The following is a 12,643-nucleotide window of genomic DNA, read 5'->3' as shown; positions in this document are numbered from 1 at the left end:
ACGCGTGATTAATATACCTACCATTATCAGTTGGATCTTCAATACCGATAAATACAATTGAACGAAAGAATGTTAGAATACCTACAAATAAAAAAATAAAATAAAAGAAAAGACACAATTTGATAGCTGAAAGCCATTGCTTATGTTAAGGGCATATAAGTGCTCGGGGGTAGAGTTTGAAATCATATCGATTTCATTGCAATAAATAGAGTCTGTTGTAAATGTTTACCGGAAATCGCACGAAAACGCGATGGAATTCGATCCGATCATTTGCGCAGGCCAATTCCACGAAGGGCTATAGTAAAACGATCACTCTGTATATGTTATTATGTGCGTGCGTGTGTACGCGCTGGAGGACTCCAGCGCGCAGTCTGGTGGCGCTAAAAGTTTTCTTTTTACCCTCAACCAACCCTTCCCTGACCGTTCCTTCCGGGATACATAGGCCATGGGGGTGCAGTGGTGGCGATCCGGTCAAATAAAACACTATACACATATTATGTCGTCGTCGTTGTAGTAGTAGCAGCAGCGCAGTAGTAGTATTTGTAGTATTAGTAGTAGTAGTAGTAGTAGTATCTAGTAGTAGTAGTAGTAGTAGCAATAGTAGTTGTAGTGGTAGTAGGCAGTAGTCGTCATGGTGCGGTGGTCGTGCGCGTACCCTTGACGCTCGTCGACTTTCGTTCGCCCCGTCGTCGCCCACGGTCGGTTCCTCCACCCCCTTCGCCCACTCGCCGTTCATCGGTCGCAGTAACTTGTTGATGACCGCGGTATAAGCAGTGGTCCCGTCACCGTCGTAAGTCAACGTCGACGCGGTAACCGCGGGTTTTCGTCCGTTTTTTCCACCCCGTCACCGTCGCCGCCATTGAAAATAATATTATTTATATTTTACTATTTTATAATTATTGCAATACAAATATTATTTAGTATCGTTTTTAGTGAAATAAAATAATAATAATAATAATAATAATAGAGAAAATTGTAATATGTTAATCCTTGTGCGTTTCGTTTCTTTTCATTGCGCTGTGCAACCACTATTACTACTAGTGCAGTCTCTCGTATCACGCCGTCCTTTGACTAACGGTTATTGTTCACCGACAATGATTACGGGATGCGGAATAATATGTCATTGGTCATCGTTGATGATGATGACGACGACGGCGACGACGGCGACGGGAGAATAACGTTCGCCAGAGGGATAAAAGGTTTTAGATTTTTTTTTCATACGATATTATAGTTTTCCTTTTTTTTTTCATTATAAATATTATATCTAGGATTCAAATATGATTCAGTTTTTTAAGACCCTTTCTGCGGTAAATTTAAGTATGGGATATAATATTGATACAGATACTTGTGTATTTGTTTGTAAACTTGTTCAATACGCACCTATATTACCTCCAATATGCATAAAAAATTTACGACATAAGACTTTATAAACAAATTGTTCATTTTAAAAGAAATAATATTGCGTTCATGATGTGTCATTTTCAAAATTTTTAAATTAAGTAAAATTCTTCCAATCGTGCAGTATAGCTTAAATTTCTGGGTTTACTTTTTTGATAATCTTGCGCTATGGGTCCTACATGAATTGCAGAAATTATCATCTTGATTGATTTGTTTAAATAAAAAAAGATCTTCAAACTTTTAAAATAATTACATGTATGAATAAATAATATGCCATATTAAATTTATCGAAACTGTTATTAATTGTAATTGTTATAGTATACATAACATTCAATAATCGTTAATATTATTTTAATTTTTAAAATGTCATTTGTGAACATATAAATTACACTTTGTCCCACTACACTCAATTAATATTGGACTTAAAAAATTCATATTATGTGATTTTGCACTTTATACCAATAATCGAATAAGAAAATAAACGGAATAACTAGATTCAATAACAATAAATTTTAGTTAATTTTAGATGTTGCGCTCCTTCAGCACAATATTGTGTCGTAAAACACAGTTTATATTTTGTTTGGCATATAACTGGCTAAGAAAAAAATATTAGTTTGTTTTTATAAAAAAGTAATTATTAATTAGGTATTAACTATCTTAACGCAGACATATAACTATAGATATTTTAAATTATTATGTTTAGTTAGATTTAAAGATATATTTACATGTTTATTTGTTTTTAGATTTGTTCATGCTTATATTGTATGTTACAGTACAAAATAGTTGAAAGTATTTTGATTATACAATAAAAATAACTGTTAATAAATAATTTTTTTAAAGGTATATTTATAATACCTTTTTTTATTTTATTCATTTAATTTTTCTAACATAACTAAATGTTATATTTATACGATAAAAATTAATAGCTAAGTATGTTGATGTATTAGACAAAAAGCGGTTCTTCGATTGTAAATAAGTTTAAATATATTTTTGATCCTCCTCTTTCACATTAAACATATCCTGGTTACGTAAATAGTACTACGAAAACCACGAATTTTAAAATCGATAAGAATTTTTTGCAGATGTTGAATAATTTTCAAGATAATAATTATATTGACCAATTTTAGGTTCTATTAAATAATGAAAAATTTCGATATTTTGTATTCTTAGTTTACATTTAACTAGTCACCGCCGCCACGTAAAATTATTAGTTCAGAGATCAAAACTTCATATGTTTAAAATCGATAAAATGTGTGTGTACATATGCATTACTTAAACATACATAAATTTATGTGCGTGCATAATAAAACTTGTTTTTATTAAAGTTCAGTTAAACATTTTAAATTAAATTTATTATATACGAGTATAATGTTTAGATGAATTATTACAAAACTACAAAAAATTATGACATTTGTGACTGTATGTAAATTTGATTAGTATTTTAAATAAGTAAATTTAATTTTATTATTTTAATAAAAAATATGTATTTTAAAGGACTTTAAATATTTACTCATTATTAAAAAACTGTGATTAAGTTGATTAAAAGATAAACTTAGATATATTAGGTATTTTTAATCGGAATATCAACAATTATATCGAATTTATTATTATAAAAATATTCAATAACGGTAAATTTTACAACCCAATTATTCAAAACTACGAGTATATTAGGAAGAAAGTACCTAGGTATTTATTGAGTTAATTATGTGTAATCATACTTATCTAAATATTAAATTATACTATAAAATATGCACAGTTGAATATACGTAATTTAGAACATATTAATTGATACATAACTATTTTGTTAACCAGTTTAAATAAACCAACCTTTATAGAGAATTTTTTTTTATACTTTATTACTCATTTGAATTGTTTATTAATAATGTATAATAATCAAGCCTGGGTATTAATGAGTTAATAAGTTAAAAGTTAAGTTCATTTAACTTATTAACTTAACTTATTTTATTACTCATAAATTAACTTAACTCATTTCCATACAAATTAATTTGAAAGTAACGTATTAATTCTTCATTTATCCCAATTAAGTTAATTTTGATTTTCAAGACCAGAAAAATATTTTTTTTTTTAATACCGCATTCGATATCAAGTTTATGGAATTTAGAAAAATATTAAAATAAAAAATTCAAAGAATTTTTAGTTGAGACCACAATATTTATCCTGGTATTGACTATTAATTGGGGTCTTACTGATCTTGGGAAAATTACTCAACCGTCTTTAGAGAAAAATTAGAGTAAAATTAGACATGCTATCCATGAATTAAATTATCATTGTCATGGACAGTGACCGTAAATCTATATTACAAAAATAGGTATATATTATCATTGACTAAATAATTCTTAATAATAATTGCACTATATTATTATTAGAATTATTCTATAATCTTTGATATTATTAAATATTATTGAATAAGAGAAGAAATTTAATAGCTGATCAACATTTTGAGATAATTATTTTATTAAGATTCAATAGATATTTTGATTAATTGTCCATTATATTGTTTTCTTTATTTATATTTTAATAAAATTAAATAATCTTATATATTTATTTTAATGTTTTGTATCAACTGTATACATTGATTGTCTGTATAACTTTATAGTTATACTTTCAGCTGCAGTAATTATTTTTAGTTTTCATACTGTTATTGAACATTAAAAAGAATACTTTTTTTGAAATTATATTTATCAAATGTGATTTGTATGAAAAATGAAATAAAACAAATGATACTTAAAATACCATAAATTTGAAAAGTCCCTAAAATCAATCTCAATAAAGAAATGTATATTTGTCTACTCTAATTCGAGTCTAATAAGATTTTTCTGCGTTTTCATTATCGTTAATGTTAAATAAGATCTGTTGTAAATTATATATATATATCACTTATATCAGCCCTTAATTTAAATATTTACTTATTAATTGAAGTTAAGTTGAGTTAATGATATTTTTAACTTATTTGATGTAATTCTCATGTGTATTAACTTAATTGTTAACTTAATTAAATATGAACTCAAATAACTTAACTTAACTGAATTGAAAAATATCATTAACTTGCCCAGTCTTGAAAATAATAAATAAAAAAAATTTAACGAGATAAAAGAAGGTATAATGATTAAATTTGATGAAAATTAATTGATAAAATTTTATTACATCAATGGATGAATCTAAATCTCAATAGAAAAGAAGAATTATTAATGAACTGGTTACGTATAAGACACGGAATTACCACACTTCTTGGGGTCCCTATTTATCAAACTTGTGGAATCGTCCTCTCTACCAAGCACATTATTTCAGACCGTTTAGCTTATGCTCAAGATCATAATTTATACAAGATTCATCATAACTTGACGCTGGTCTTGGACCCGATCATCAAAAAAGTCAACACCTAATATTAATTCTTAAAATAATTATTAACCACATTCTACCGGATGATGAATTTTTAATTCGAAACCGATCGAACTTCGCAAATATAGTAATGATCCAGCCTAAGCTTTTATTAATTTTTTTATGTCTATATATATATATATATATATAGTATTTATTTTAATTTTTTATACATTAATTTACCATTTAATATAACTATTTAATAATTTTTAATTTTAATTGTATTTTATATCTTATATATAAAATTCTCCGGTCACAGTATTTGTTATTGAACTCCAACCAAATGGCTTGACTTTAGGGATATGATCGAGAGAATTCCATGGCTAGTTACGATTTATGTAACAAGGAAAGCTATAATATGGTACTTTTTGTACTTGTTAAATTTTAGTTCTTTGTCACTAGAAAGCGTTTTATTTTAGGTCATAAAAGTTTGCTGGTTATGTAAGTTCTGATGTAGTAATTATTGTTATAATAATTTATTGTATTATTTTATAATACGGTTTTAAAATGCTCGAAGGCTTAACTAAAAACACACTATTAAAAAAAAAACTATTATTGAGATATAATCTAAATACTTTACAGCAAAAATATTATATGTAAAACTATTTCATCCTTATGTATTTAAAACTGTAAATTATAAAAAAATAAAAATAGCCTAAGTCAAATTTTTAAGTACAAAAATAAATATAAACAAATTTAAAAATTTGTTTTCAATTTCCCTATGAGCTAAAATAAAAACTCAGAAAATTAGATAATCACTATATTAAACTATTATGTACTTCTAAATACAATTCGAATCTAGAAAATCGTTTTTGGTACTAACTATTCAAAAAATCGAAACATAAATAAAAATATTGTTAAATCAATAAATTCTTAGCTTTTGTTTTGAAATTAAACTAAAATTTATATGTATACACGTCTTCCTGATAATATTTTAATCGAGTAATTTATTAATTTAATATTATGATTTATGAAATTATGACCTCAATAATAGATTAAAATTATAAAAACTTATTAACTATTCATATTTATGTTATTAAATTTGAAATCGATAAAGCAAAACGTACATTTGACTTAAAATATTATATTTAAATGGTTAAAACATAGATTTTATAACCTTGAATAGAAAGTAGCATAACAAAAACACTATGTTAAGTTGTAGAAAAAATTAAACTGGATAAGTATAACGAACAGAAGTGCGTGTTGTTAATGGGCAAGCTTTTAAATTATGTGGTATGAAATGTAATCAACTAAGAAATATATAATGTTTAGCTTACTAAAAATGACTTATATTATAATCAAAAAAAAAAAATTATTCGAGCATACACTTAAAAAAAAAAAAAAAACTTTGGCCAGATACAGAGAATATTAATTTTTTTATTTTTGTTAAATTTTATGATTACATAAGCATCTATGTTACAACTATACTGGTCTAAAAAACTACTATTTATCTACTAATCTTTAATTAAATTTTCAGAATTTTTTTTTTAATTCATCCTAAACATGCATTATATATAAGCTTCCGAACAAAGTTTATCAAAAAACTTGAAAATTATTCATGCATTCTATGAAGAATTAACTACAAAATTAAATAATATAACCAGTCTTAAACTTTTACTTCTTACTTCTTATTGAGCTATGAGGCTCAGAAAATCCTGCTTTTATCTATATGTTGTTCCACTTCTGACGCCGGTTATTTGATCAGTTATTGACTTAGAATACTCGAAAATAAATTTCGAATGTTATTATCAAATAGTGAAAATAAATCTAATGCTATAATCTTCTAGTAAGTTATATATAACAAAAATGTTTGAATGGGGTAATTTATCATTTATGGTAACGTAATGATATATATTTCCTTAAGGGAAAAATAAAGTTTAAATATTTAAGTGAAGTAGCAAAGTATCAAAAAATGTATTATTATTAGGTAGTTTCTAATCTACATTTGTAAAATTTTTTGAAAAAATTAGTTATTTCTCTTTTTTTTTTTTTAATGACTTTGTTGTAGTATTTTGGTTGAATTTAAAGCACATTCCTCCTCTGAAGTCTCATTATTTTGATTGATAGATATAAATACTTCAAATAGATATGTTACGTAGCCACTTTGTTTAACTACTCTAAGTTTTGAATATTATTATAAATTTTATTGGTAAAAATATTACTAAAAACTTTGTCTTATGTATTGATTATCACAAAATTACGAATAGTTCACTGAATTAAATACTTTAATGTCATGATTATGTGTACAACAAGTAAAATGTATCAACAAGTTGATTTGATGGCTTATAGCCAACGGAGTCAGTGAACTATATAAAATGAAAGCAACATAAATTGCCAGCTGATAATTATTTCTACACCTTTGAATGTCATATGCACTAACGTAAATATAGGTTAAAAAATTATTTTACCTTATAAAATATTAAACCTAAAATATTATGACATAAAATATACATTATTTTGAATTTTTGAATGATATAATTAAATTTGACTATATATTATTATATAAAATAGTAAATATTTCTAAAATAAATTACTTAGATTAACTAAATTTAAGTGTATTATTAAAAATCATAAAACTTGGAATAGAATTATAATAATATTGTTTTATGCATAGAATAACCAAAATAATAAAATTATGACAATAAACGATTGAATAATTAATTGCCCTTCATGTGTATAAATATCTCTAAACATTTAACTTAGATAAAGTATATAAAATGCAATATAACCAAAAAATAAAAGCAAAAGTTCCATTAAAATGGTCAAAATTACTTAAATTATTTATTTGTTTTTATATTAATCAATTATATAATTAATTAAGATATATATAAAAAGTGAAATAAGAATTTTAAATAATTAGATTAATGTTTGAATTTATAAACGATTAGAATTGTATGTAACAAATTTATTTTAATAATGTTTGTAGAATGTTAGAAAGTATGTTGTAAGGTAGTAAATGTTATTTTAATTAAATTTAAAATGATAATATTGTGTACATTTTAAAATAATGTTTTCGTTTATAGGAAATTAATTGTAAGCACGTGAGTCCGTGAAATATAATCTTCCGAACATGTTGCCGATCCGTTTACCAAATACGATATTGGCAAGCCGTCGCCAGCAACCACCTACACCTAGTCCAACAGAACCGAAAGTACAAGTACGGCCATTAACCAAAGATTCGCTAGAGACTCGACAACACGTATCAACATCTGTTGGATACGGATACCAAACTCGAAATAAAGTGTGCGTGCTCGATGGGTCTGTGTTGCCTAGCAAATTCGAACCGTTTCCTAATGAATTATATGGTATGCCACTTGAAGAAATTGATAATTTTATATTCGATGAGGTATGTATAATTCATTTTGTTTTATAATTTTTAGTTAGTAAATTTGAATAATGAATGAAGCAAGAGAATATTTTGGTTATTTATATTTATGTTAATTATGAAATTAGAGTTTTAAAAGTACTAAATTTACCGACCAAAAATAAATTCTGATTACGTATTCAGGTAATTTAATTTGAAAATATATTTAGAGATAGAGATTTAAATATATATTCTTATTCATTGAAGCAAAAATTATTAATTTCATTCATTTTCTCAAATCGTATAATATTTAAAAGATATAGATATCTTGTGTTGATTGTTGATCATAAGTGAAAAATATACATTTATATTTGAAATTATTAAAATTCTTTATGCTTTATAGAATATTAATAACTCAATTATAATTTTATTATATTTTTATATTAAAATAATAAATCAATTGTTTGGTTGAATAATTATTACAACAAAACCATATTTTATTACTAATATATTATAGCAATTTTTGTACTTTTGGTTACTCACATAAGTGAATTTCCTCCATTAGTGCTATTACTCGAGCAAGAAAAATGCTATTCGATTACTGTGAAATTAAATTATAGAAAATTCAGTCTTACCGTAAAATAACTATTTTCAAAGAAAAAAAATTCCAAAAAAATAAAACACAAGTTATAAAATAAGTTACATGTTTTGTGTTGTATTTGGTAAATAATACATAATTTGTAGCTTAATTTTATATACATTAAACAGAAAATAAAAAAATATAAATTAAAAATACAAAATAATCTAAGCCAATAGCTTTAAAATTAATTAAATCTGTATGTTATATAAGTAAATACTTATATGTATAAATATTAAATTTAAAATAATTAAAATTTTTAAAAGCTAAATAATTTTTGGTAAATTAATAATATTATAATATAAGAATATATTAATTACCATGTTCTTAATTTTAAAGCTGTTAGAAGATGTAAGCAACTTAGTAAAATCAGTTCTAATTTTTGAACTTTTATAAAAATAATTATTATACACATCTAATTGTAATAGTCTAAAAACATTTTTAATCCGTACAGCTTGATAATTGTGATTAATTACCAACCAAAAATCGTTACTATTAAAACTAAAATAATTTTAAAATTATCATAATTTTATTTGATAATCACATGCGGAACTTAATAATATTGCTAATTAGTATGATTTCTACTCCAGTATTTTAAGTAGTTATAACAATAAGATATTTTAAAAATGTATAATATACATTATTGTATATTATTATTACATTATATTATAATTATTATTATTGTATATTATAATAATGACTGTGATTACTAAATAAATATATAGTTTCAAATTTTTAAAAAATAATAGAAAGTATAGAAATTTTATATTTATTATATTGTACATAGTTTTCAATATTTTTTAAGTTATCTAAATATATAAAAATAATTTAAATAAATTATTAGATTACATATTTAATTACTAAGGAACGGATTTATATGTGATAAAAATACAGATATATGTACAAATATATATATATATATATAAATATAATTTATAAAATATGTGATAAAAACATCCAAATATGTGGGAAAAATAATTTAAAAAAAAAGTTATTATTATTATTATTAAATTATCAAAATGATTTGTTGCATTGAATTATTAAAATATCTTTTAAATTATCAAATGTTAAATGTCGCCTATTAGGTATCAAAATATTTTTAAAACAGCTAAATTATTGTTTCACATCAACCGATATATTAAAAGCATATTTCAAGCGCATACTATCAGAAAGCGATAATTCCAAATTTTTAGAAGAGCGTCTGCCACTCATTATGTCATTGATTATTTTAAAATCAATATAGCCTGAAATTTTTTCTGCAACAGCATGAATTTTCATTTTTACAACATCTATTGGTCCGCTTACGAATTTTAATCGCTGATTCAACAATTTCCATACTATCATTTGGGCACATATTTTTTATTAGTAATTTTTTTAAATTATTTTTAATTAAAACTAAACTATTTTCAATGTTTCATTTTGCATAATATTTTGAGCTTTTCCAATAATGATAGAAGTTTCTGGATCTAATTTTGAAATAATTTCTTGTATTTTCGTACGAAGAAGACGTATGAATGATGAAATAATAAAAATATGTTTAAAAATATTTACAAATTAGTGAAATATGTAAAAAATATGTAAAATAAAAGTATCATCATTTTAATAGAAATGATTTAAATTATAAACATTTCTTATCGAATCTTAAATATCTCGTTTTAATATAAATATGTATTTACATATAAATCCGTTCCCTATTAATTACTATTATGAGTTGGTTATATTAATTGTAAAATTAATAATTATGAATTGGGTATTCAGAGTTGGGTAAAACCCTTGGGTCCCCTTGAAAAACCGTTAATTAATATCTACACGGATATTGATAAAATCAATCATGTCAGTTTTTTCTTCTTTAATTTTTTGTAAGTTTTTATTATAACGTATTATTTTATGCAAGCCTATGCATTTATTTAATTAATTTTTAAATGAGGCTCCAACAATGTTGTTAAAAATTGAACAAAATTGTGTATTGAAAAATTAAAAATTGTTATCTTATATAAATATATTATCTGTTAATTTATACATAAAAAATGTCGATTGCAAATTAAATCGTAAGATTTTTTTATTTACAACATTTTAATTCATTGAAAATAATGAAATAAAACTTTAATTCCATAAACTCAAAATTAGAGTTTAATATTGGTTATATAGTTATATAGTAACATATATTTTCTAAGATCATTTATTAAATCTATTATATACAAGATCTTCTTTTTCATGGCCTCTAAGACCATGCTGATTAAAACTGTTAAATATATTATTAATTTAGAATGCAATACTGATCGATATTTTTTTTATATCAAACAAAGTAATGAGTTATTACAATACTCTTTCAATTTAACTTTCAAATAGTAAATTTTCATTTGAAGTTTCATGTAGCATGTGTTTTTGGATAAGAAATTGAACCCAAATAGTTATTTCACATAGGATAGGAGGATTATTTTTCGATTTTTACAAAAGTTTTTCTAAGTGTTATTATTATACTGATAACTTGAAAATATTATTTAATATCACCTCTTGACGATTTGTCTAATAAATAGGTGTTTATATTTCTTTTAGTAAAATTGTTTTTATTTAAAAAAAAAAATTTTAATTTTAATTTTTAAATCATTTTTGATATCTAATTTTAAACCATTTTACATGTAGTGTAATTTTTACGTTCAAGGTATGGGAATACTGATTTTTTCATGAATATTGAAAATTACTTTTTTGAAGTTTTTAAATACATACATTATGTATTATTAATAATTGGGTATCTAATAGCTATTATTTACTGCACCTATTTTAATTTGGAATTGTTTTTATAATGATTTATCATATATTTCAAATTACGATGATTACTTTTGTCAAAGATAAAATATCTAATACACTTGGGACCTCTATCTTTCCAGTTTTTATTATTTTAATTTAATGTATATATCTCACTTATATTAAAACTTAAGATTTTCTACCATTACCCAATTCTTGAATATTTTTAACAATTATTTTATACATCATTGTATATTATTATTACATAACAAATAATAGTGTATACGTTATATCTTATATTTTCCTTCTTAATTAAAATGTATTCGTGAAGTTACAATAAATATCTAGGCTAAATTTAGATCTAATTGGTTAAGTGTATTTTATCAACAATATTTTTAAAAGTAATAATTATCTTGTATTCAAGTTTATTGTTAAATTTAAATAATTTATAATTATACAAACTTTTCTGAAGTATTTTGCATGTTTCCTTATGGGATTAAATATAAGGAATTTATTTTTAGATTTTTAATCGTATTATTCATTTCTATTATATGTATAGTGTACATTGTCATCATTTTAAAATTAAACAATTCTGTATTATTTAATTACATATTATTTTTGTCAAAATATTATAGATAATAGATAGATATTCAACCCTCCATTTAGAAAAAATGTTACAAAAATATGACCTGACCTGCAAATATAATAGTTATATCAATGTTTCTCATGTGATTCACTAGTAAAATATATAAATATTATATAATGAATATTATGAATATTAAAATCTTTCTATTTATAAACATTTTACATTTTTCTAATCCACCCTTCCCTAAAAACTTGTTTCTGTATTTGCCACTGTATATAAGTATCAATTCGTACTCTAAATTACTTGACAGATGGTATGAAATATAATATTTATATTTTATATGTTTAATATTGTTTTTTATTTACCACTAAAGTAAAAGTAAAATTGAAAATGTATTGGTTTTCGTTATGCTATAAACACTAGTACGATATATTCATTAAATTTTTTTGAAAAATGTAAGTTCATTCGCATAGATATTATAGATTTGGATTCTTCCCATTTGTAATTAGTTATTTAAAGTAGCATAGTATTAAAATATCAATAATAGAAAATTAGCCGCAAGTCAAGTAAAATT

General features: G+C 23.5%; 1 protein-coding gene across 4 annotated transcripts in view; it reads left to right on the top strand.

The window, feature by feature from the left end:
- Positions 1-631: 631 nt before the first annotated feature.
- Positions 632-12,643, top strand: part of LOC112683106 (sodium channel protein 60E-like) — a 116,638-nt gene continuing 104,626 nt past the window's right edge. The window contains exons 1-3 of one of the 4 annotated variants that reach the window (XM_025553979.1): positions 632-790; positions 1,042-1,199; positions 7,821-8,143. In XM_025553979.1, the coding sequence (XP_025409764.1) occupies positions 7,868-8,143 (276 nt within the window). In that variant the 5' untranslated portion in view covers positions 632-790; positions 1,042-1,199; positions 7,821-7,867. Of the gene's footprint in view, positions 1,200-7,820; positions 8,144-12,643 lie in introns of those variants that run through there. The other 3 variants (XM_025553980.1, XM_025553978.1, XM_025553981.1) reach the window with 3 other exon arrangements.

The sequence above is a fragment of the Sipha flava genome, unplaced genomic scaffold, assembly GCF_003268045.1.
Source record: "Sipha flava isolate LNK unplaced genomic scaffold, YSA_version1 219_pilon_pilon, whole genome shotgun sequence".
NCBI lineage: Eukaryota > Metazoa > Arthropoda > Insecta > Hemiptera > Aphididae > Sipha > Sipha flava.
This window is presented reverse-complemented; position numbering and strand designations above follow the sequence as displayed.